The 27,784-nt window shown below is 44.6% G+C and overlaps 1 protein-coding gene across 1 annotated transcript in view; it reads right to left on the bottom strand.

The window, feature by feature from the left end:
- Positions 1-27,784, bottom strand: part of LOC137423810 (disintegrin and metalloproteinase domain-containing protein 12) — a 974,424-nt gene that overhangs the window by 37,840 nt on the left and 908,800 nt on the right. The window contains exons 13-14 of the mRNA XM_078773544.1: positions 4,371-4,460; positions 1,155-1,350 (exon numbers count right to left, since the gene is read on the bottom strand). Coding sequence (XP_078629670.1) covers positions 1,155-1,350; positions 4,371-4,460 — 286 coding nt within the window. The remainder of the gene's footprint in view (positions 1-1,154; positions 1,351-4,370; positions 4,461-27,784) is intronic.

The raw sequence follows: 27,784 nt of genomic DNA, 5'->3' as shown, positions 1-27,784 counted from the left end.
AAATTGTACAGGAGGCGGTAGCCCTATGATGATAATTTCTTGGCAATCTGACCAAAAGTTGCAGAGAAAAGCGTATTCATGTTTGGTGAGGACAAACAGACAGATGGACAGACAGACGGACAGACAGACCCAAATGTAATACGCTCTTCACTGGCAAAGGTAATAAAAATGTCCTTCTTAAAATCGATGTTATTCCCTTCTAATTTTTATCGATAATACTTTTGAGTATTACGTTTGACATTCCCAGTGAAACACTTGCTTGAAGACTCCAAACCCAGATGAGTACTTGGGTGTGTAGTTCCCATTCGCCACTTCAATTATCAAAGTTGCTAGGTTTTGTCCGCCGACAGCCCATAATCGCCTTATAGACATATTATTACACTCTTTCTGCAGAATGTATATTTTTGGCCGTAAAGGAAAAAATATACAAACCGTATCTTTTGTTCAAGTACTCGAGCATAAGACTGAGCCTCTTTGGGAATGGCCACTCATTTTTTCATCTTCAGATGCATATATAGGGCTGCCGAAGCAGTTTCCTGGCTATTGGGCACAATCCTGGACATGTCACCACTTCGACGCAGGATACTCGAAAGGCTCATTCATCCCATTAAGCTGGTGGTCATTTTGCCGACCACGGAAGGATGACAGAATGAGTCAACCCAGCTGGTGATAATTCAACGGCCTGACAAGGTCTTGAACTCAGGACCCTAAGATTTCAAGCCAGCCACCTTAACCGTAAATCCAGCACCAAGCTATCTCGTAGGGAATGAAGAAGAAGAGAAAGAATGAACTTTAGAGGCCATTTTCCCCGCAGAGCAGGGGTTGGCCTTTTTTGGGCACACTGGTCCCCTTTTTGAAGCAATGTTTTATGGCCGGATGCCCTTCCTGCCGCCAACCCTGTTAGTCGTCTCTTGCGACACACAGGGAGTTACCAGTGAGCTGGTACTCAATTTGCCGACCTCGGAAGGATGACAGGCTGAGTCAACCCTCCTGGTGTTAATTCAGCGATTGACCGGGATTCGAACCCAGGATCCTAGGATCCCAAGCCGCACCCTAACCGCTAAGCAACACCAGGCTCTCGGAGGGCATGAAGAAGAATATTATGGCAGATGTTGCGTAAAAGGTGTTTTTAAGTAAGTGCTCCGTGCATTCACCTGGGCCCCAAAGAGAGTTGCACTGCTGCTCGTGGGTGCGACACATCCCGTTGTAGCAGTACGCAGAGTTCTCCTCGCATGGAGAGCCGTCCAGCAGGTACACGTTCGGCGGGCAGACGGGCACCACTCCATTGCAATACTCAGGAAGGTCGCACATGCTCGTGGAGCCACGGCAGCCGGTCCCCAGCGGTTTTAGCTGAACTCCAAATGGGATTCGTTAGGGAATGGAAGTGGGAAGAGGTGACACAGGGAATAATTTGCACTGAAGGTGATAATAATTTTTTTTAAACGTCAATACTAAATTGTAACGTTTTTACTGCAGAACACACACCTTTGTCATATGTCATCCAATTTATTTTTCCCTCGAATAAACAGGAGGGATGTGTTATTCCAAATTACTTGGGAATGCAATTAATTCTCCATTATGAACGTTTAAATTGGATTGCAGCAAAGGGCCAAGTACACATTATGTTAACTCGATAGGATGAGAATCTATACTGTATGGTCCAGGTATGCTAACCACTGTGGGAAGAGAGGAGAAGCTGATGTTCATCCATTGTTGTACCTGTCCACTGATGCAGATCGATACTAGCCTACCTGCGCAAGTAACACTGGTTCTCTTCTCTATTCATTTGCACCGAAATTAAGTGATTGCAGATTTAATGGGGGGAGGGGTTGAGATTTAATGTGTGTGTGTGTGGGGGGGGGGGGGGTGAAGAGGTTGGTATGTGTGTGTGTTAGTGTATATACAGTGCTTTCAGAAAGTATTCACACCACTTAACATTTTTTTTGTCACTGAACTACACATAATACAACATAATGTCTTAGTGGAATTTTGTTTTTATAAAATTTTACAAAGTAATAAAAAATGAAATACAGAAATATCTAATTTACAAAAGTATTCAGCCCCCTGAGTCATTACTTCGTAGATAAACAATAAACAAGTCTTTGGCAGTGATTACAGCTTCGACTCTTCTTGGGCATGTCTATGTCTGTATCAACTTGGCACATCTGGATTTGGGGAGTTTCTCCCATTCTTCGTTGCAGATTTGCTCAAGCTCTGTCAAGTTGGATGAGGAGCGTCAGTGAAAAGCAATCTTCAAGTCTTTCCACAGATTCTCAATGGGATTCAAGTCTGGCCTTTGGTAGGGCCACTCCAGGACTTTCATGTCCTTATTCTTGAGCAATCCAGTGTTGTGTTGACTCTATGCTTGGCGTCATTGCCCTGTTGGAAGGTAAATCTTTACCACAGTCAGTCCAAGGTCTTTTGTACTCTGAAGCAGGTTCTTCTGAAGGAGTTGCCTGTATTTGACTCCATTCATTGTTCTCTCTATCCTTACACGCCTCACAGTTCCTGCCACTTAAAAGCATCCCCATACAATGATGCTGCCACCACCATGCTTCATGGTAGGGAAGGTGCTAAATGGGTGATGAACTGTGCTGTTTCCGCAGACGTAGTGCTTTGCATTAAAGCCAAAGAGTTACATTTTCGTCTCATCAGACTACACAGAATATTTTGCGTCATGCTCTCACTCTTCAATATGCATTTTTGAAAATTCCAGGTGTGCTGTCATGTGCTTTTTTCTTAGGAGTGGCTTCCGTCTGGCCACTCTCCTATCAAGCCTAGATTTGGGAAGTGCTGCAGAGACTGTTGCCCTTCCAGCAGGTTCTCCCATCTCAGCGGAGGAACTCTGTAGTTCGGTTCTAAGTCAACTCCCTGACCAAGGTCCTTCTTGCCCGGCTGCTCAGTTTGGTTGGACATCCAGCTATAGGAAGTGTCTGGGTAGTTCCATATTATTTCCATTTCCTAATGATGGAGCTCACTGTGATATTGACAACTTTCAACACTCTAGAAATTGTTTTATACCCTTCGCCAGATCTATGTCTCCTCACAAATCTATCTCAGAGTTCTACAGAGAGTTCCTTGGACTTCAGGTTTGGAGTTTCTGCTCTGACATGCATGATTACATGTTAGACCTCATATAGAAAGGTGTGTTTCTTTCCAAGTCATGTTCGATCAATATAAATGGCCACAGGTGGGCTCCAATCAAGTGGTAGAGACATTTCAAGGATCAATGGAAATTGGATGCACCTGAGCTCAATTTGGAGTAACATAGCAAAGGGGTGGAATACCTATTGACTCAAGACATTTCAGCTTTTCATTTTTAATTGATTTGTAAAAACTTCTAAAAAAAAGAAATCCACTTTGACATTATGGGGTATTATGTGTAGATCAGTGACAAAAAAAATCTCAATTTAATCCATTTTAAATTCAGGCTGTAACACAAAAAAATGTGAAAAAAGTCGAGGGGTGTGAATACTTTCTGAAGGCACTGTTTGTGTGTGTGTGTGTGTGCGTGTGTGTGTGTGTGTGTGTGTGTGTGTGTGTGTGTGTGCGTGTGTGTGTGTGTGTGTGTGTGTGTGTGTGTGTGTGTGTGTGTGCGTGTGTGTGTGTGTGTTGTGCTGCAAATGTGACTTGCGTGGAAAACCTGTCAAGCAAGATAGATAAACATACATACTTTTTCATTGAAGACTAATGAGCCAGTGTAGGAATCATAACAGCAGGACTTTGAGGAGGTAGTCAGGGAATATAAAAGTTTTCCCAGGAACTAAACTTTGTACATTAATCTTTCTGATCAACAGGAAAACAAATTCAATCTCAAGGGGATTTTGTTCTCCAAATGTCGAAATAATGCAAATGTCTGTGCCTTTGTCAAAAAAAAGAAAACAATATCTTCCTGATAGCAAAACTTTTTGTTTGTTTTCTTTCCCACAAGTGTGGTTTGAAATGGATGTTGTTCCAATACCCTGAAAGAATGGAAACCCAAAAGGAGAACCCAAGAGCCTCTTTAAGGCTGTCCGACATCTTGAAATGCTTCCATCAACCCAGTGCCCGGGGAATTTTGTGTCAGGAGTGTTTGATGCATAGTAGTTTCCCTCCACCGTGAAGTCAAAGAGCAATCAGATGAGGATATCAGCAGAGCAGTTTCAGACAGGAAGCCAATAACACCCGGTCATTGTTGACTGCCTAGACCCAGGAGGGTCCTCGTAATTGGAGCAATCAGTTAGGCACTCAGGTGGAGATGTGTCAACATCTTTTGGAATGAAATGATCACACTCCCTCGGGCTACACCTTTAGGCGAGTGCAAAAGGTTATCTGCGACCTATTTGAAAAGAGCCTTAGAACACGTCTTCGGCAGGTGAAGCCACCCTCACCTGGCAGTCCTCGCAGCAGGCACCGTGCGCACACTCTATGCCATGCCGTAGTGTGCAGTTGTTTGCGTTGCAGCAGCGATTTTCACACTCCTGCAAAAATTGACAAAAATAAGCAAGTTAAAAAAAACTTGTTAAAAAAAACTAAGCGAGTTAAAAAAAATTGTTTATAAAAAAACTTGTTAAAAAAAACTAAGCGAGTTAAAAAAAATTGTTTATAAAAAAACTTGTTAAAAAAAACTAAGCGAGTTAAAAAAACTTGTTGAAAAAAAACTTGTTAAAAAAAACTTGTTAAAAAAATAAGCAAGTTACAAAAAAACAAAACTTGTTAAAAAAATAAGCCAGTTTAAAAAAAGGGGGGGGGGGGGAAGTGCTTCCAGGAAGTCATCACAGTTTCCTTACGGACAGCCATTCACACGTTCTATGCAAACAACCCAGGAACATAAAGTTGCTTATTGTGGCAGAGCTGCTGCCCAGTCAAGAGCCACAATACAACAACAACAACAACATGCATTTTAAGACCATTTTCCCTGCTAGAGCGGGGGTTAGCCTTGCGGTCCCCATGACAATCTTCTCCATTTTGCCCTATTTTCTGCATCTCTCCTTGTTAACCCCCTTGCCCGCATTTCTTCTTCCACCATCTTTAGCCAAGTCTTTCTCGGTCTTCCCCGTCCTCTACTTCCTTCTACATTCATTTCCATCACTCTTCTCAACCAGTCACTTTCATCCTTCCTCAACACATGACCAAACCATCTCAACCTGTTCCTCTTCACAGCATCAATCACAGGCTCTATTCCCATCATCTTTCGCAATCATCATTTGTCTTCCCCTCTCTCAACGATACTCCGCACATCCACCGAACTATTCGCATTTCCACCCTTTCCAGCCTTCGTTGCTGCTCTACGTTCACTACCCATGTCTCGCTCCCATAAATCATAACACTTCTCACACATGCAACATACACCTTTCCCTTGCAACATACACACTCATACACCAACATACATAATAATACATTATTAGTATTAACGCTATTATTATTGGTATTATTACGAAAACAGTGTGACTGTATTAGTTTATTCTATGTATCGAGTCAACAGTGAACTGACCATACACGGCTTCAATCTAGAAACTTTGCTACAGCGACAAAGGGATTGCAGTGTTACGATTATATTTACTATATTATTAGTATTTACGCTATTATTATTATTATTGTTATTATTATTATTTTGAAAACAATACGCCTGCATTAGGAAACCTGGGCTAATTTGTCTGAAGGGCCTGAAGGTGAGCCATGAACTATGAAGGCATGACGCATGAGGCCTATACATACTGTGCCATTGGAAGACCCGTGACGTCTATGCTTTCGATATTTGATGGTCATTTTAACAATCGGTTTGTTTGTGTTTCACCCTGAACGGAAAACGTAAAGGTAGAGCATGGCGATTGTGATATATGACAGGTTCGACGACATGCACGGCCTGAACGAAATTGGAATCAAAATGGCGGAGAGTGGAGAGTCAGCCGCAGCACCGCCGTAATGACATCAGATGTAATCACATCACCCAGTCATGTGACCAGAGCCTCAGCTCTGATAGGTATACATTTGAGGGAACATACATGCATACATACATACATACATACATACATACATACATATGGACAAACACTGTTCTAGACGGCTTTGCCCTATGGGCTACGCCGTAAAAACATAAGCGTTTCAAAGTACAAATGGAAATACAAGTCAGGGTTTGAAAGAGTCAGATCCTCTTAGTCCAGCGGTTCTCAACTAGTGGTCCTTGGTGACTTTTTTCGGTGATCCACAGGAACATTGTCCAAAGTCACACGTGCCGCCGCCCAAAAATGTAAAAACCAAAATGTTTGTTGTCTACTCTTTTTTTAATCATGTCTCAAAAAAGAGGTTGTCCATGAAAATTTTTTGATTGGTCTGGTAGTCTGTGGACTGAAACGAGTTGAGAACCACTGTCTTAGTCCCTGGACACATAATAGTATTGGGATATAAATTTTGACATTTTATTTGCACAATCGAATCTGGAAATGTTCTCACAACACATATATACTCGCAATAACATATTCTTGTGCATTTTGTCAAAGGTTTGGCACATCGCCCGTTTGAGTGTCAACATCTTTTGTGCAGAATATCGCTGTTGTCATCCATATAATGAGGCAGGAAGGCAGACTAAGAAACAGGAGTGCAGCCCTACACTTTGTACAGTTGTTTGCATGGCAACGTACATGGCAACGCAAGTATAGTATTATGGTCTAGTTCCTCTTTCTATCATACATAATTGATGACGTAATAATGATGAGCACACTTGGGACTGTGAAGATACAACAAACACAACAACATGCAGTTTAAAGGCCATTTTCCCTGCGAGAGCGGGGGTTAGCCTTGCGGTCCCCATGACAATCTCCTCCATTTTGCCCTATTTTCTGCATCTCTCCTTGTTAACCCCCTTGTCCGCATTTCTTCTTCGACCATCTTTAGCCAAGTCTTTCTCGGTCTTCCCTGTCCTCTACTTCCTTCAACATTCATTTCCATCACTCTTCTCAATCAGTCACTTTCATCCTTCCTCAACACATGACCAAACCATCTCAACCTGTTCCTCTTCACAGCATCAATCACAGGCTCTATTCCCATCATTTTTCGCAATTCATCATTTGTCTTCCTCTCTCTCAATGATACTCCGCACATCCATCGAATCATTCGCATTTCCACCCTTTCCAACCTTCGTTGCTGCTCTACGTTCATTACCCATGTCTCGCTCCCATCAATCATAACACTTCTCACACATGCAGGATACACCTTTCCCTTCAGCTTCAGCGACACTCCCCTCCTCATCAGCACACCACTCAGTTCCCGAAACTTCTTCCATGCACATCTCACTCAAGCAACCGTTGCAGAGTCTGATCCACCTTCTCCATTCAGCATGTCTCCGAGGTAGCAAAATGTTTTCACACCTTCCAGCTTCACGCCGTCTCCAAGATCCAACTCAACATTTCCTCCATCTGCAGCTCCCTCTGTGCACAGCTTACATTTGAATGTAGCTGCCACACTGGTTAATAACCCTCTCAGACCACTACATTTTGATGAACCCACTCAGCGCACATTGTACATTGAATGGAGTTCACCCCGACACCCTTCCTACACACAGCACAGGGCCACTTCCCAGTTCTTTCCACCTCACCACATGCTTTACCACTTGCCATCACCTTCGTCTTTCCGATATTCACCTTCAGATCTTTTGTCTCCATACATTCCTTCCTCTTGTTCATCTTTTCCTTCAGTCCATCCATACTTTCCGCAATCAACACCAGATCATCTGCATACAACAACTCCCACGGTAAACCCTCGTTTACGTTCTGAGCCAGCACCTCCATCACAGCTACAAATAGTAGTGGACTTAGTACCGAGCCCTGATGCACTCCCACCTTCCCCTCAAACTCAACACTGTTCCCGTCCTTCGTCCTTACAGCTGTGCATGCTATTTTGTACATTGCCATCACTACTCTGATCAACCATTCCTCCACTCCTAACTTCCTCAACGCCCATGTGAATACTTTGCGTGGAACCCTATCGAATGCTTTCTCCAGATCAACAAACCCAAGAAACAACTTCTTCCTCTTCTCCATGTACTTCTACTGCAACTGCCTCACAATGAAAAGCGCGTCTGTTGTTCCTCTTCCTGGCATAAATCCAAACTGCATTTCGTCGATCTTCACTTTCTTCCTTATCCTCCTCTCCAACACCCTTTCCAATACCTTCATTCCATGCTCCAATAACTTTATCGCTCGGTACGAGCCACACTCCAGAGGGTCACCTTTCCCCTTGTATAGAGGGACGAGGGTATCAGTTCCCAAGCCACTGCAATGCGGCCTTCTTTCACCACCAGATTACAGATCTCTGTCATTCTCTTCACACCCCAACTTCTTGCTGCCTTCAACATATCTCCCACAACTCCCGTCGGCCCTCCCACTTTTCTGCTCTTCATTGCTTTTATCGCTTCCTCAACTTCCTTCTCAGTTATCTTCTCTGCTGGTCCTAAAACTGGGTTACTCTCTATGTTGCCATCCCATTCATTCTCTGTATTCAACAGCATTTCCATATATCTTTTCCATCTTCCTTTAATTCCATCTGGGTCCACAACGATTTGTCCCACTTCATCCTTCAAGCAACTCTCCCCCATCACATCACACCTCTCTTTCGCTATCTGCTTTGCAATCCTGAATACTGCTCTCTGACCCTCTTGCGAATCCAAGCGTTCTCTGAACATTTTCCTACATGCCTCCTGTGCCTTTGCTACCTCTTTCTTTGCAGCCTTCTTGGCTGCCTTATAACTTTCATGCTCTGCTGTTTCTGCTCCCGTACCCTTCGCCTTCTGCCACTCCTTGAACTTCCTCCTCTTCTCGTCAATCCTCTTTCCAACTTCATCATCCCACCACCATGTTTCCGAGTGCCGCGGTGGTCCTTTTGTCCATCCACATACCTCACCAACGGCTCCCAACAGACTAGCGTTCATTGACATCCAACCACATTCAAGCTCAACCACATCACCCTCTACCCTACTCAGCCTCTCTTTTAATGCCTCCCTGACTGTCACCTCTTTCAACCTCCACACCTTCATTCTCGGTTGGTACTTCACCCGCCGAGCTCTCCTCACACCTTTCACCCTTATGTCGCAGACAACCAAGTGGTGCTGTGAAACAGCCTCCTCCCCCGGGATCACCTTTGTGTCCCGGAGGTGCCCCCTATCTCGCCTACGCACCATCAGGTAGTCAACGGTTGTCGTAGACCCACCTGACGTGTATGTAACAAGCTTATTATTCTCTTTCTGGAACTGAGTATTACAAATCAACAAATCAGCTCCATCAGCAAATTCCAAAATCCTTTCACCTTCTCCATTTCTCACACCATATCCGTAACCCCCATGAACTCCCTCAAAACCGTCCATACTCCTTCCCACATGTCCATTTAGGTCTCCTCCTACCACAACAACCTCCTCATCTTTCACGTTTTCCATCAGCTTCTTTATCGCACACCAGAACTTGTCCTTCTCTTCATCGCTCCGACCAACCTGTGGAGCATGTCCCGAGGTGACGTTCACCAAGAGCTTTCCAATCATCATTTTCACCATCATCAACCTATCACTCACTCTAGTCACACTCACCACACTGTCTACAAACTCCTCAGAAAACAGGACACCAACACCATTCACGCCCTCCGGACACCCTTGCCACATAAACTTGTATTTCTGTCCCTCCCTACCCTTCACCATTCTCACACCACTTCCATTCCATCTCGTCTCTTGCATACAACATATGTCCACTCTTCTTCTTACCAATACTTCCACCACTTCCACCAGTTGTAATTGTCATGGTTCTCTTTTTGAGGCAATGTTTTTTTATGGCCGGATGTCCTTCCTGACGCCAACCCTCTTAGTCGTCTCTTACGACACGCAGGGATGTGGTGTACCTATTCTAATCCAGGGTATATACTGGGAAACGTTTAAAACATGGAAATTCTGGGGTGGGGGGGGGGGGGGGGGAGGGGGAGGGCGGTGTCAGAATTACGGCTGCGGTTTAAACATATTTAAATAATATTTAAACAAAACCATGAAAAATAATCTGGGAAAAGTCTCTAAGTGAGGATGTGTATTTGAGAGAGAAGGAGCAGAGGGGGAAGAAAAACGAGATATAGGGGGCGGGGCACAAGTCGAGACGAGGAGGAGAGCGAACAAGCATGTGTCCGGGATGAGAGAAAGAATTAATAAAGAATTTTTTTTGTTTATTTTGTTTTTAAAACGTTGGACAAAGGGTAAGATGTCGTGAGAGGTAGGGGGGAGAAAAGAAAATCAAAGAAACAAGCAAATACTATGAAGGAAAGAACTTATATTCACAAAATACTGACGGGGGGGGGGGGGGAGGGAGCCTGGAGAGACCAGGCCGCGCATGAAGTGCGAACAAAGAAACGACTAATTACACACAAATTTGCAATAATTACAAAACCAAAACTAAATAGAAAGACACAATAACACATACACAATAAAATAACCAGTGGAAATTTGACAAAGACACGAATGGGAAAATATTCAAACTTTGATGTCTTGGAGAGATCGAAGCAAACCTCCTCGCTCGAGGGACCGGAAGCGGAAGGACTGTGAAGATACATCTTATATATATAAAACACAGTTTGTGTGTGCGTGTGTGTGTGTGTGTATGTAATGTTACCGAAAAACTCCTAAACGGAGAGGCTCACGTACTTGATATTTGGCACAGACATGGCCATTGAGCCTGGGACGAACATGGCCGACCTAAAAATTTATTTCATAATATGCTTTTACCATATTTTTATCTCAGCGCGAAATATTATGACCTGAATCTGACCGGTCGCAGAGCAGCGCGCTGATTCGCTCAGAGCGATCACGTGATGTTCCCTGCCGCCATTAACTCAGTTACGTGTTCGCACGTATTTCAGGGCGAAAAGCAATTGCCTTTTTTCACATTTAAGCGACGAACATTGCCATTCACACCACATAGGTTTTTTTCCCTTTCATCTTTAGATTCATATTTTTTTGCCATAACGTAGCGGATTATGGCTCTCTCGAGCTCGAGTTAGCCAATCACCTGGGAGCATGAGGCCACGTTGGCCACGCCCACGACAGGACGCAGAGTTGCAATCGATCGCTCAGAGCGATCACGTGATGTTCCTTGCCGCGCGACTATCTATAGATATCACTCAGATCCCTCACAATCGACCACCACCACCTCCTCCTGCAATACTAAATATCACCCAGATCCCTTGGAATCGACCACCACCTCCTCCTACAATACTAAATATCACCCAGATCCCTTGGAATCGACCACCACCCCCTCCTACAATACTAAATATCACCCAGATCCCTTGGAATCGACCACCACCCCCTCCTACAATACTAAATATCACTCAGATCCCTTGGAATCGACCACCACCCCCTCCTACAATACTAAATATCACTCAGATCCCTTGGAATCGACCACCACCTCCTCCTACAATACTAAATATCACCCAGATCCCTTGGAATCGACCACCACCTCCTCCTACAATACTAAATATCACCCAGATCCCTTGGAATCGACCACCACCTCCTCCTCCTGCAATACTAAATATCACTCAGATCCCTTGGAATCGACCACCATCTCCTCCTCCTACAACACTAAATATCACTCAGATCCCTCACAATCGACCACCACCACCTCCTCCTGCAATACTAAATATCACTCAGATGCCTCACAATCGACCACCACCACCTCCTCCTGCAATACTAAATATCACTCAGATCCCTCACAATCGACCACCACCTCCTCCTCCTGCAATACTAAATATCACTCAGATCCCTCACAATCGACCGCCACCACCTCCTCCTGCAATACTAAATATCACTCAGATCCCTCACAATCGACCACCACCCCCTCCTACAATACTAAATATCACTCAGATCCCTCACAATCGACCACCACCCCCTCCTACAATACTAAATATCACCCAGATCCCTCACAATCGACCACCACCCCCTCCTACAATACTAAATATCACTCAGATCCCTCACAATCGACCACCACCCCCTCCTACAATACTAAATATCACTCAGATCCCTCACAATCGACCACCACAACCTCCTACAATAATAAATATCACTCAGCTCCCTCACAATCGACCACCACCTCCTCCTCCTGCAATACTAAATATCACTCAGATCCCTCACAATCGACCGCCACCACCTCCTCCTGCAATACTAAATATCACTCAGATCCCTCACAATCGACCACCACCCCCTCCTACAATACTAAATATCACTCAGATCCCTCACAATCGACCACCACCCCCTCCTACAATACTAAATATCACCCAGATCCCTCACAATCGACCACCACCCCCTCCTACAATCTTAAATATCACTCAGATCCCTCACAATCGACCACCACCCCCTCCTACAATACTAAATATCACTCACATCCCTCACAATCGACCACCACCCCCTCCTACAATACTAAATATCACTCACATCCCTCACAATCGACCACCACCCCCTCCTACAATACTAAATATCACCCAGATCCCTCACAATCGACCACCACCCCCTCCTACAGTACAATACTAAATATCACTCAGATCCCTCACAATCGACCACCACCCCCTCCTGCAATACTAAATATCACCCAGATCCCTCACAATCGACCACCACCCCCTCCTACAATACTAAATATCACTCAGATCCCTCACAATCGACCACCACCCCCTCCTACAATACTAAATATCACTCACATCCCTCACAATCGACCACCACCCCCTCCTACAATACTAAATATCACCCAGATCCCTCACAATCGACCACCACCCCCTCCTACAGTACAATACTAAATATCACTCAGATCCCTCACAATCGACCACCACCCCCTCCTACAATACTATATATCACTCAGATCCCTCACAATCGACCACCACCCCCTCCTACAATACTAAATATCACTCACATCCCTCACAATCGACCACCACCCCCTCCTACAATACTAAATATCACCCAGATCCCTCACAATCGACCACCACCCCCTCCTACAGTACAATACTAAATATCACTCAGATCCCTCACAATCGACCACCACCCCCTCCTACAATACTAAATATCACCCAGATACCCCACCCAGATATCACCCACCAGAACAATACTCTAGCAGAAGTACCCGGCATTGCCGGGCGGGGGAGGGGAGGGGAGGGGAACGGGGGGAGAGCGAGCGATTTTTTTTTGTCATAGCGTCACAGCGATTTTTTTTTTCATAGCGTCATATCGTTCATAGCGGTCATAGCTTCATAGCGTCATATCGTTCATAGCGTCATATCGTTCATAGCGTCATCGCGTTCATAGCGGTCATAGCTTCATAGCGTCATATCGTTCATAGCGGTCATAGCTTCATATCGTTCATAGAGTCCATATCGTTCATAGCGGTCATAGCTTCATAGCGTCATATCGTTCATAGCGTCATCGCGTTCATAGCGTCATAGCGTTTCATAGCGTCATAGCGATATTTTTTTTTCATAGCGTCATATCATTCATAGCGGTCATAGCGTCATCGCGTTCATAGCGTTCATAGCGTCATCGCGTTCATAGCGTCATATCGTTCATAGAGTTCATAGCGTCATCGCGTTCATAGCGTCATAGCGTCATAGCGTTTCATAGCGTCATAGCGATTTTTTTTTTTCATAGCGTCATATCATTCATAGCGGTCATAGCGTCATATCGTTCATAGCGTTCATAGCGTCATCGCGTTCATAGCGTTTCATAGCGTCATAGCGATTTTTTTTTTCATAGCGTCATATCGTTCATACCGTTCATAGCTTCATAGCGTTTCATAGCGTCATAGCGTCATCACGTGATCGCTCTGAGCGAATCAGCGCCCACCTGCTCTGATTCCGTTGATTCCGTGCGCTGAAATGCGCTGAGGTAAATATGAATATAAAGTATGGATCGTCAAATATTTTGAGTTCGGCCATGTTCGTCCCAGGCTCAATGGCCATGTCTATGCCAAATATCAAGCACATAAGCCTCTCCGTTTAGGAGTCTATCGGTAACATTACACACACACACACACACACACACACACACACACACACACACACACACACACACACACACACACACACACACACACACACACACACACACACACACACACACACAAACTGTGTTTTATCTATCTATAATTCCAGTAATCTCTGTGTGTATGTGTGTCTGTGACCGCTGTTTCTCGACAACCACGGGTCCGATATACTTGAAACTTGCCAGGTATATTGCTGGGGACCTGAGGATGTGCCTTTTCAAGGTTTCATATTAATCGGAGAAGTAGTTACCGAGCTATGTCCAAAAAACGATTCAACCAATCAGAGAGCAGCGAGCTATCACGTGTGCCGAACGTGGCGAACAGACTCTGCCTCGGACGGCACATTTGAGAGCGTATTCATTTATTTCACGTTGGCAAACTATGTTGGCGCTATGTTGGCGTTAAACTATGTTTTACAACTAATTAAAACTAATTTGCGATTCATCGTAACTGCGATATGCGACCTTCCGGACAGTCAAATGAGGACGTCACTTCCGGACTTACGGATAGTCATAGTGACGACGTACTGATGCTGAACGTGGCGAGCAGACGCTGCCTCGGACGGCACATTTGAGAGCGTATTCATTTATTTGACGTTGCAATCTGTGTTGATTGTTGTAAGGTACGATCGATTGTAGTACACGTTTATAATAACTCTGCCGATACAGGCCCGATTAACTGCAGCGCCATCCGAGCTGCGGCGTCGGGACGATACATTCATTGTACGGTCACATCACGCACTTACGGGCACGCCCATGGGCCCATGGGCACGCCCATGCATGCATGGGCGAAGACATTTTTTTTTTTTTTTTTGGCAAGGAACGGGCACCCACGTACGGGCACGTCCTAGTATATATAGATTGCAGGAGGAGGTGGTGGTCGACTCCAAGGGATCTGAGTGATATATAGTATTGTAGGAGGGGGTGGTGGTGGTCGATTCCAAGGGATCTGAGTGATATATAGTATTGTAGGAGTGGGTGGTGGTGGTCGATTCCAAGGGATCTGGGTGATATTTAGTATTGTAGGAGGAGGTGGTGGTCGATTCCAAGGGATCTGAGTGATATATAGTATTGTAGGAGGGGGTGGTGGTCGATTCCAAGGGATCTGAGTGATATATAGTATTGTAGGAGGAGGTGGTGGTCGATTCCAAGGGATCTGGGTGATATTTAGTATTGTAGGAGGAGGTGGTGGTCGATTCCAAGGGATCTGGGTGATATTTAGTATTGTAGGAGGGGGTGGTGGTCGATTCCAAGGGATCTGAGTGATATATAGTATTGTAGGAGGAGGTGGTGGTCGATTCCAAGGGATCTGGGTGATATTTAGTATTGTAGGAGGGGGTGGTGGTCGATTCCAAGGGATCTGAGTGATATATAGTATTGTAGGAGGGGGTGGTGGTCGATTCCAAGGGATCTGGGTGATATTTAGTATTGCAGGAGGAGGTGGTGGTCGATTCCAAGGGATCTGAGTGATATATAGTATTGTAGGAGGAGGTGGTGGTCGATTCCAAGGGATCTGGGTGATATTTAGTATTGTAGGAGGGGGTGGTGGTCGATTCCAAGGGATCTGGGTGATATTTAGTATTGCAGGAGGAGGTGGTGGTCGATTCCAAGGGATCTGAGTGATATATAGTATTGTAGGAGGAGGTGGTGGTCGATTCCAAGGGATCTGAGTGATATATAGTATTGTAGGAGGGGGTGGTGGTCGATTCCAAGGGATCTGGGTGATATTTAGTATTGCAGGAGGAGGTGGTGGTCGATTCCAAGGGATCTGAGTGATATATAGTATTGTAGGAGGAGGTGGTGGTCGATTCCAAGGGATCTGGGTGATATTTAGTATTGTAGGAGGGGGTGGTGGTCGATTCCAAGGGATCTGGGTGATATTTAGTATTGCAGGAGGAGGTGGTGGTCGATTCCAAGGGATCTGAGTGATATATAGTATTGTAGGAGGAGGTGGTGGTCGATTCCAAGGGATCTGGGTGATATTTAGTGTTGCAGGAGGAGGTGGTGGTCGATTCCAAGGGATCTGGGTGATATTTAGTATTGTCGGAGGGGGTGGTGGTCGATTGTGAGGGATCTGAGTGATATTTAGTATTGCAGGAGGAGGAGGTGGTGGTCGATTGTGAGGGATCTGAGTGATATTTAGTATTGCAGGAGGAGGAGGTGGTGGTCGATTGTGAGGGATCTGAGTGATATTTAGTATTGCAGGAGAAGGTGGTGGTGGTCGATTGTGAGGGATCTGAGTGATATTTAGTATTGCAGGAGGAGGAGGTGGTGGTCGATTCCAAGGGATCTGGGTGATATTTATTATTGTAGGAGGTTGTGGTGGTCGATTGTGAGGGATCTGAGTGATATCTATAGATAGTCGCGCGGCAAGGAACATCACGTGATCGCTTTGAGCGATCGATTGCATCTCTGCGTCCTGTCGTGGGCGTGGCCAACGTGGCCTCATGCTCCCAGGTGATTGGCTAACTCGAGCTCGAGAGAGCCATAATGCGCTACGTTATGGCAAAAAATATGAATCTAAAGATGAAAGGGAAAAAAACCTATGTGGTGTGAATGGCAATGTTCGTCGCTTAAATGTGAAAAAAGGCAATTGCTTCTCGCTCTGAAATACGTGCGAACACGTAACTGAGTTAATGGCGGCAGGGAACATCACGTGATCGCTCTGAGCGAATCAGCGCGCTGCTCTGCGACCGGTCAGATTCAGGTCATAATATTTCGCGCTGAGATAAAAATATGGTAAAAGCATATTATGAAATAAATTTTTAGGTCAGCCATGTTCGTCCCAGGCTCAAAGGCCATGTCTGTGCCAAATATCAAGTACGTGAGCCTCTCCGTTTAGGAGTCTATCGGTAACATTACATACACACACACGCACACACAAACTGTGTTTTATATATATAGATTAAGACAAATTGATTCACCTTGGTATTCAGGCAAAGCTTTGTTGATTTCCTCAAGTACATAAGAGAAGAAGACCACATGGCTTTTGTTCCAAATTCTCATAATTGCTTATTGCTGTTCTTTCCCCCACTTTCAACTTAACGACCACAAATTATAGTCGAATTATTTTCATCTAATCACGACACTTGATGCTGAACTGCATACGTGATTATGTTTTCATTAGAACAGATCAACCCAGCTGTTTTATTACCAGACGCGTGGACGGACCATGAATAGAAGTCTAAATTTCCCTACAAATGAATGCATCCCAATTGTGGAATTCCCACTCAGCTTCAGAAGGTTGCAAACTGTTTGTTGCTTTGAGCAGCTTTGTTCCCATTGCAATTGCTGCTTTATGATATGTTTTCACCTTCAAGACGTGCCGAGAACACCTCAAGAGCCTGAGTATTGGTCTGGAGCCTACTCTTATTGAGTAAACTATGAACATCACAGAGCTGCATAAGCCGTTACCTTGAACCAGCGCTTCTAACATGAGCTTCGTTTTTATATGATGATGTCAAATGTACACACTGTATACATGTATGTATTGTTGCGGTTTTTGGAAACCGCTAAGAAGTAATGGCAACCACCATACAGGCCCCTTAGAATAGTTATTTCATAGCAGAACATTATCTTAGTCCATCCCCCTTATATGGGTTAGTATGTCGTTATGCGTTGGGGAGGGAAAGACAGGCCCTCCACTCATAAGGGTATAATTTGCCAGGCAATGCACACAGGCTCAAACGCACACTATCCAAGCACCAGGTAAAAATCCCTTTGAGAGGGCTTGTGGGGGCAGGGGAAGCAACACTCCACCAATCAGCAGCCCAAAACCCTTCTAAAACAGCCCCCACCTCTCGCCAGGGTGAGATAAAAGGCCTTGCACACGTGCCTCTCTCTCTCTTTGCCGGACCCTCACTCTTCTCTTCACGTGCCTACATGACGCTCTCTGCTGGATAGAAAGGTCTGGACTTTGTTCTCTCTGTGCATGCCTGCATGACGCTCTCTACTGGATAGAAAGGCCTGGACTTTGTTCTCTCTGCACGTACCTCCATGACGCTCTCTGAGACAGAAAGGCCTTGGACTTTGTTCCCTCTTCACGTGCCTGCACTATGCTCTCTATTGGATAGAAAGGCCTGGACTTTGTTCTCTCTGCACGTACCTGCATGACGCTCTCTGAGACAGAAAGGCTTTGGACTTTGTTCTCTATGCACGTGCCTGCTCTCTGCTTGCCGGTTGCACTCTGCATGTGGTCATCGGACAATCTGCAAGTGTTCATCGGACTTTCTGCATTCTGCACGTGTGCATGACCTGGACTCTTTCTGCACATGCCTGCTTGCCTGCCCGTGTTCGTGCGAGGACTCCCTGCCCGTGTTCGTGCTGGGATTACATGCCCATGTTTGTGCTGGGACACCCTGCCCGTGTTCGTGCTGGGACTGCCTGCTCGTGTTCATGCTGGGGATCGCCTTTACCCGCTCGGTGGCGACATCAAGACAAAGGTCGTCGCGAGGAGAAGCATCTGGTAACATCGTGGCCATTTTTCTAACAGGATCCCAACATTCGTTCCCCTTCCCATCCCCCGTGAATATGTGCTGGGCACCCTTGTTGTGTTTATTCGTAGTGATCGTCATAAGGCGTAGATTAGGCTAAGTTTCTGCCTCTGTTCCCTTTTTCTTTCCTATCGATAAGTTGCATCAAAAGCAGTAAATACTTGCAAATATATTGAATCGTCAAACGTTTCCTTTCCCTCCGTCTGTGAATGTCCTTTCTTCCATTGGTCCGCCATTGCTCACACCCAGAGTAGCGATTGGCCGTAACAAAATTAGCATCAGCCCGGCAGATACCAAAGGTTGCTCAGCCTTTCAAATTTCCATCCAGGAACAAAAGTGGTCCACCGCCGGAGACAGGTACATTCCCCGATTGGAACTGTCATGTGGTACAGGTAAGCAGTGTCAGACAATTGAACCCTGCTATGGCGAGACGGACCAATTGGCGTTCGTAGTTGCTGGTTCACAACCTGCTGAAGTACGAAGTTATTCATGCGTGGCAGCCTCAGGTCCGGTAATTTCGGGAGGGAACGGAGGCTAACCCCCTCAGAGTAGACCCGAACCATGGGCCGTAACAGTATATATACTGTACATGCATATACAGTAAGGACTTGCGGTTGAGAGTAGAATCACTTTAATTCATATTGAGTTCTCCAACCTTTAATTGTACAAAGAATGACTCAAGGTTTCAGTCAGCAACACGAATCAAATGTGCAGCTGCTGACCTCTCTCATTGGTGAAGAAATAATTATAAAACCACCTTTATCAACACAAACACATCAACCCCAAGAGCACAGTGAGCTCCATCATGAGGAAATGGAAAGAATATGGAACGATTGGAACTATCCAGACTCTTCCTAGAGCTGGCCGCCGACCAAGCTGAGAATCCGGGAAAGAATGACCTTAGTCAGGAAGGTGACCAAGAACCCAATGAACATTCTGGCAGAACTACAGTGTTCCTTGGCTGAGATGGGAGAACCTGCCGGAAAGACAACAGTCTCTGCAACACTTCATAATTATATGGTTTATTATAGAGTGGCCAGACGAAAGCCACTCATGAGAAAAAGGCACATGACAGCACGCCTGGAGTTTGCAGAAAAGCACACGAAAGAATGAGAGCTTGAGGCAAAATATTTTGTGGACCGATGAAATGAAAATTGAATTATTTGGCCTGAATGCAAAGTGATACGTCTGGTGGAAACCGAGCACAGTTCATCACCCATCTATCACCATCCCTACTGTGAAGCATGATAGTGGCAGCATCATGCTATGGGGATGCTTTTCAGCAGCAGGGACTGGGAGACTTGTAAAGATAGAGGGAACAATGAATGGAGCCAAATACAGGCAAATCCTTGAGGAAAACCTGCTTCAGAGTGCAAAACACCTTAGACAGCGGTGAAGATTTACGTTCAAACAGGACTATGGCCTCAAGCATAGAGCCAAAGTAACACTGGAATGGTTTCAGAACAAGAAAGTGAAAGTCCTTGAGTAACCCAGCCAAAGTTCAGACTTGAATCACATTGAGAATCTGTGGAAAGACTTGAAAATTGCTGTTCACCGACGCTCCTCATCCAACTTGATAGAGCTTGAACAAATCTCGAAGGAAGAATGGAAGAAACTCCCTAAATCCAGATGTGCAAAACATACCCACGAAGACTCAAAACTGTAATCCCTGCCAAAGCTGCTTCTACGAAGTATTAACTCAGGGTGTTGAATACTTCGGCAAATTAGATATTTCTGTATTTCTTTTAAAATTATTTTGTAAAGATTTTGTTTTAAAACAAAAGAGAGGAAAAAAAGATTTCTAAAAAAAAAAAAAAAAAAAAATTATATATATATATATATATATATATATATATATATATATATATATATATATACTGTATATACAGTATGGAGGGAACAATCAGTCTGAGGTTTGGGATATATTTAATAAAGAGAGTGGGATTAGAGGATGTGTCTGCTTGCTTGTTTCGGGTGTCTGGGTCATTGATTCTGTTTCCTGTGTTTCATGTTTGCCCCGTCTTCGGTATTGGGTCTGACCTTTGCATCCGCAGGTATGGGTGTGGGTGATTACATAATCCTCGAGAAGAAGCTGAAGGTCGACGTGACAGTTAAGTTATCTTAGTTGCCCCCCCCCTCCCCCCCCCCGCATCCCAATCATAACGTGTAGCAGGATGGCCAAGAGGTATGCAAACTCGCCTCTAAGTCTGCCTAGCCTAAGTTAAAATCCCGACCAAGCTATAAACTGGCATGCTGCTGCTTCAGAGGCAGGGTGATTCAGCAATGTGGGTGCCTTCCCTCGGATGGACCTGAAACTTGGCCTCCTGTCTGTTGGTGGTTGTTAAAGATCCCTCGGTATTCCTGCCCTGATACACTGTGCTGGAGTGGCAACTCCTGTGGAGTGGCGCTGGAGTGGTGATACACTGTGCTGGAGTGGCGAGTGGCTGGAGTGGCGACCTGATACACTGTGCTAGGATTGTAACCCAGTCAAGAAACTCCTGCAGAACCGACGCTCTGTGTAGAGCATGGTACATGATCATCAAGATCACGTTATGTGGCAATGAATTGAAAAAGGTTTATATTTATTCTTACTAAAGGCTCACCTGCAAAAACGTGTGTTCATTCTCTTTCCGTGCACCATTATTTACTGATAAATCAAAATTGGATTCACCCAAAGTTCTCTCGCTCTATCCAAACGGACAGAAATTTTGTGTTTTTTCATCAAGTATGAAACATGCCAACAGCTCCTGTTAATAAATTATGCCAACAGGCTCCTGAGTTCATTGTTTTGAAAAATAATAAAAAGGCAGGCAGGTATCCGGTTATACGATTAGATGCGTGAACATCAGTGATTATTAAGATAAACTAAAGGCAACACAAGGTTATGAAGTTTGAACGGGTAAAAAAAATTTTAAATATAAAATCTGGCCGCAACAAGCATGGGGACAACAGTTGGACACACCAAGTAAGGAAATGAACGTTTAGGAAGAGATGAGAGACAGCAGAGGGGAAGGAAACACAGGAATATACATGAGGATTGTTGGGTTAATGGAGGTAGAAATTATTGTGGGGAGGGATGGAGGTATGGGGGTGACATGAGATGGTATTGGGCCGCCTGAGTGAATCCATGGAGGGAGTAGTGAAATTGAACAGTCTCAGGAAGGCATTTCCACAAACATGAGAAAAGAAGTACAAAAGCATTAGCCAAATTATTCGCCAAAAAGTATCAAAGCCAAAAGCCTTGAGGTGCAGTTAGCTTGGATTTTGGGAGTTTAAACAAGTGTGGGTTTCTGGAAGAACACAGGCATCTTAGAGGAGCTGCAGAGGGTCAGAGGATTGAGCGAGCAGAGGGAGCTTGGATTTTGGGAGTTTAAACAAGTGTGGGTTTCTGGAAGAACACAGGCATCTTAGAGGAGCTGCAGAGGGTCGGAGGATTGAGCGAGCAGAGGGAGCTTGGATTTTGGGAGTTTAAACAAGTGTGGGTTTCTGGAAGAACACAGGCATCTTAGAGGAGCTGCAGAGGGTCAGAGGATTGAGCGAGCAGAGGGAGCTTGGATTATGGGAGTTTAAACAAGTGTGGGTTTCTGGAAGAACACGTGCATCTTAGAGGAGCTGCAGAGTGTCGGAGGATTGAGCGAGCAGAGGGAGCTTGGATTTTGGGAGTTTAAACAAGTGTGGGTTTCTGGAAGAACACAGGCATCTTAGAGGAGCTGCAGAGGGTCGGAGGATTGAGCGAGCAGAGGGAGCTTGGATTTTGGGAGTTTAAACAAGTGTGGGTTTCTGGAAGAACACATGCATCTTGGAGGATCTGCAGAGGGTCGGAGGATTGAGCGAGCAGAGGGAGCTTGGATTTTGGGAGTTTAAACAAGTGTGGGTTTCTGGAAGAACACAGGCATCTTAGAGGAGCTGCAGAGGGTCGGAGGATTGAGCGAGCAGAGGGAGCTTGGATTTTGGGAGTTTAAACAAGTGTGGGTTTCTGGAAGAACACAGGCATCTTAGAGGATCTGCAGAGGGTCGGAGGATTGAGCGAGCAGAGGGAGCTTGGATTTTGGGAGTTTAAACAAGTGTGGGTTTCTGGAAGAACACAGGCATCTTAGAGGAGCTGCAGAGGGAAAAATTGGAGGAATATATATAAAAAAAATAACCACCTTTAGAGGCCATTTTTCCCCGCAAGCAGGGGTTGGCCTTTTTCGGGAACCGTGGTTGTTGTTGTTTTTTGGTCCCCTTTTTGAAGCAAAGTTTTACGGCCGGATGCCCTTCCTGACGCCAACCCTTTTTGCCGCCTTTAACGACAAACAGGGAATTACCAGTGAACTGGTACTCAATTAGCCGACCTCGGAAGGATGACAGGCTGAGTCAAACCCCCTGGCGTTAATTCAGCGATCGACCGGGATTCTGAACCCAGGATCCTAGGATCCTAAGCCGGCACCCTAGCCGCTAGCCCAACACCAGGATGAATGGAAGGAGGAAAAAATTTACCCATGCACAGAGTGCTTCATAACCTCAGTGTTGCACAGGTAAAAAAAGGAAATTGTAATACCATTTGCCACCATCACCAGGTGGTGCTACACGGTACACATTTACATCGAGAATTTACGCCCCTCTTCCGGTCCCTCATATCCCCGAATGAGGCCGCGGCCACATAGCCTACACGTTACCCCTCAGACAAAGTTGTATTTGTATTTGTAACCCGAGTGAAGTAGAAAAGCGTTTATAGCTGGAGTACCCGGTGTTGCTCAAGCGAGAAATAAACATTAACATATTTGAAATGAGGGAAAATATAATAGAAAAGCAATTACATCAAAATCAGAATCCATCACAAATGTCAAATCATCATTTCACCTTTTCGTTGAATATTTGCTGCTGAATGTACCGTTGATCACGTTTCTGAGTTAAGTATGATGACGTCCAGGAAGAAGAAGAAGTCCTACCACCAACATTGACCAATTCAGGAATTGTTTTATTATTTGTGTTCAAATGTCTGGTAATCGTTTTGTATTTATTTATGCGAATGTGTACTTGTGTATAACTGTCATTCATTTAAAAATGTTTCGGCACAATCGGGCGATTTTTTTTAAATCCCCCAAAACGAACTATTTTTTTCTATATATATTTTTTGGCCTAAAACACTCCCAGGCACTCACTGATGAACCTCTGAAAGTTTGACGAAGATCCGTTCAGCAATTTCTGAGAAAAATGGCGACACACAGACAGACAGGCAGACAGACAGACCAACGGCTCTCTTATGTAGTAAATTGTGGTGAACGTTAAACAGTCCATGTTTACACAACTAATAATTATTCAGCTGCTTCTGAGAAATCGTATCTGTGGTTCACACCCAAGCGCAAGATCGATGGAAGACCATTTCATGGTATTACGCATACACAACATGAAATAAACCGCAAACGAGAAATTTTCAATGATCTTTTTAACAAACTTGGAACTTTCGGGATTAACTTTAGGTCACCATTTGCCAGGAGACAATCGTCCAAGAATAGTGTTTTTCATTCTCCATCAGGAATATTGATAACGAGTCAGAACAAAACATTTCTTTAGCAGTCATGAACTTGCAAGCATGGTGTTGCCTTGACAGTGAAGGTTGCTTCCTTAAGATCGCAAAGGTCCTGAGTTTCAAGCCCCTGCAAAGCCGTTGAATTAACACCAGGAGGGTTGACTCAGCCTCTCATCCTTCTGAGGTTGGCAAAATGAGCACCAGCTTACTGGGATGAATAAGCCATTCGAGTATCTTGTGTTGGAGGGCGACCTGTCCAGGATTGTGCCCAATAGCTTAGAAACGGCTTTGGCAGCCACATGCATCTTCAGATGCAAAAACGAGTCGTCATCGTCATCATCATGAACTTGCATGTGGAGAAAATCTTATTATAATAGAGCAAACGTATATGGTTATGAATGCCACCAAAACGTCTTCTTCATCTTCAAATAATATTATTAACACCCTCTTAATTAACCCACTTAATTACGTTTAGACTACTGAGACCACTCAGACCTTTGACGACCCTTAGATATTTCCCCAAGACCCTTAATACCACCAAGTCCCAAAATACCCGTGAAGGCCCTGAGGCTCAAAAAGACTCTGAAGACCCAAATGGCCCCGAAGACCCAAAACACCCCGAAGACCCAAAACACCCTGAAGACAAGAAAGACCATTGAAGGCCCTGAGGCTCAAAAAGACCCAAAAGACCCCGAAGACCCAAAACACCCTGAAGACCCCAAATACCCTTAAATAACCAAAATACCCAAAAGACTCTTAAAGACCAAGAGGAAACAAAATACCCTTAAGACCCAAAAGCCCCTGAAGACCCAAAATACCCCGAAGACCCAAAACACCCCAAAGTCCCAAAATACCCTGAAAGGCCCAGAGGATCCAAAAGACCCTGAAGACCCAAATGGCCCCGAAGACTCAAAACACCATGAAGACCCAAAAGACCCCAAAGACACCGAAATGGTCAAAGATGCCTGTCCCTCTGAAACGACGTGTGGCCTGATTGAGATTTGTTTGAGATTGAGATTCTCATTTGTACTGGCGTGTACTAGCGGGACGATTGAGATTTGTACTAGCGTGACTAGTGAGTCACGCTAGTACAAATAATAATACGATGGTGCGTCATGGACCTTTGTGATTATCCCGTACATTACATAGAACATAGACTCTTTTGAATACCACGCGTACATCCTCTTTTCGGTCCTCTTCTTCAGTGAAGTGTACATTGTTTTTCGATTTGAAATTTCCGACCACAATGCAGTCAGTAATCCATGAAAGCCCTCGAGTGAGGACGCTCAGGATACTGATCATATAACCAGAAAAAGAGGAGGCTACGGAATCAAACAATACAAGCCGAGTTTGTCTTGTAATTAAGGAAAATAACTTGGGTAAGGCAAATTCATTTGACGTTTAGAGCACTGGATGTGAGGACTTTTAAACTCCGTGTGTTCATTAAGCAAAAGTAGATCATTAAGAACATTTTCCCACAACCATGCAATGGCACCCTTCAGCACCCATTGCCCTCTCCATTGTTTAGGTGGCATCGTCACCTCCGCGGAAAAGACGCAATAAGCAGTTGAATGTTACACATGTGAAAAAAGGAAGATGGGTGTTCCATGCGGATATAGGGAGAGGTTATGATGTTCAACTCTGGGATTAAACATCCTCAGTTCATGCATGTTAGTACTAAATAAAAGGAGGCCTCTTGAGGGATGCAAATATCTGGGATTTACAGGACAGAGGTGGAATATATTTTTTTTTAAGGAGAGAAATGGGCATTAAATAGCATTGCAAATGGAAATACAGATATAATTGAGAAGAATGGGCAAGGTGGTGGGTGGCAGAGTGTGAAAATAGAGGCAGGCAATGTTAATTGGGTGCGATGGAGAAAAAGAGAAGGCATAACATGTCGTCCGCACCTGTTTTTCTTCATTTGGCACATAACTCTTCGAAAGCGAACCACATCGTTTAGGAGCAAGAAGAAGACACACGATAAAATATTGAACTTTTTTTTAATATGCCTCCGCCGACAAAGTCGCCGAAGCCATTATGTTTTCGGGTTGTCCGTCCGTCCGTCCGTCCAGCTAAACCTCGTTTTACTCAGCAACCATATATCCGATTGAGACAAAACTTTCAGGGTAGGAGTGACACCCATGCATAATGTTTTTTTTGATAATTGTGACGTCATATGTCACGTGGTATGGCAGCCATCTTGGATTAAAAGCAAATAATTAAAAAATTATTTATCGGAAACCGCTGAATGGAAAAATTTGAAAATTGGCACATTGTCAAGTACTCCCAATGGAGAACAAAAGCATGATAAGGATGACATCATAGATGAAGTGGCATACCAGCCAAAAATGTTTTAATCGAATTCCTTATCTGAAAAATCTGAAATTGCATGCACAAGATCTATGACTCATTTGTGTTGAAATATTAAATTTATGACATCATAGGTCACATGGTTTGGCAGCCATATTGTATTGAAGGAAAATATTAAATAATTATATCTCTGAAACCGCTCACCCTATTGATGCGAAATTTTACAAATTACATCTAACAGCACTGTTGCATATAGTTTGAAAATGATGATGTCATAGGTCACGTGGTTTGGCAGCCATCTTGGATAGAAAAACCAACCTTATCCGATCAACACAAAACTTCACAAACGTGTCAACACTTGTGGAAGAGCGAAAGAGAAAGAAAAATAATGCTGTACTATCAAGGGCTAATTGGCCGATCTTTTGCTTGTTTGGGAATTCCTCCGACAGCTTTTGGCCGATCTCCATCAAAATTGGGAGAGTGGTAGAACGGGGTTTCCTCCTCAAAGGGAATGTTTCTCATGAAGGTTAAGCATGTCAGTGAAAGTCATGATGGTGTAATGTGCAGCTGTACAAACCGTTTCTCAGTTGCAAAAGGATTAAACAGCATCAATGCATGGACGGGAAATGTCAGTGGAGTGTAGGAGTGCGAAAGCTTTGTAATTCCCGAAATGCTAAAAGCCGAAGTAGAGGCAATGCCTGAAAGTGAAGAAGAAACATGGAGGATCACCCTGTTTGGTGAACTTTGGTTTTTTGAGAATATCTACACCATGAGGTATACTGTACCGCATGTATTCCTCAACCCCAGTCTATTCCAATCTCCTGTACGACATAGGGCGGAATAATTATTTGTGGGAAATAAAGCTTTAATATTTTTTCACGAGCTTTTCTCTCTTTCACGAGCCTCGATCCTGTATACCAAAAAAAAAAAAAAAGAAGCTTTTATATTTTGTTTACAATGTCGAGGCTCATGGAGGGGCTGGACTTGGAGCAAAGAACAGATCAGGACGTAAAAAACAAAAGGAACAGTAGAGAGAGAGAGGGGGGAAACACACTAACGGTGGGATTGAAGGACAAAATCGAGGGTGACATGTACAATTAATTCAGGGATGTGGCGAAGAATGATTGCAAGGGGAGGACACATGGGTGGGGAAGAATGAGGGCAAAGGGGAAACATACGGGGTGTGGAAGAATGAGGGCAAAAGGGGAACACATGGGTTTGGGGAAGGATGAGATCAAGGGGGGATCGATCACACGGGATGGGGGAAGAATGAAGGCAAGGGGAGGACACGCTGCCACCTTCGGTGTCTGGCGATGACGTCATGCAGCGCCTGGAGACAGAATAGGAGAGGAGTGGTGTACAAAAACTGGAATTTGGAAAGAGGTAGGCTTGGGAGGGTTAATGGGGTTAAAAAAAAGATCATGGTGATGGATGGGCGGTGAGTGGAGA

Source organism: Myxine glutinosa, chromosome 3 (genome assembly GCF_964187855.1).
Source record: "Myxine glutinosa chromosome 3, kmMyxGlut1.1, whole genome shotgun sequence".
Classification (NCBI taxonomy): domain Eukaryota; kingdom Metazoa; phylum Chordata; class Myxini; order Myxiniformes; family Myxinidae; genus Myxine; species Myxine glutinosa.
Note: the sequence above shows the minus strand (reverse complement) of the source record. Positions and strands in the feature narration are given on the sequence as shown.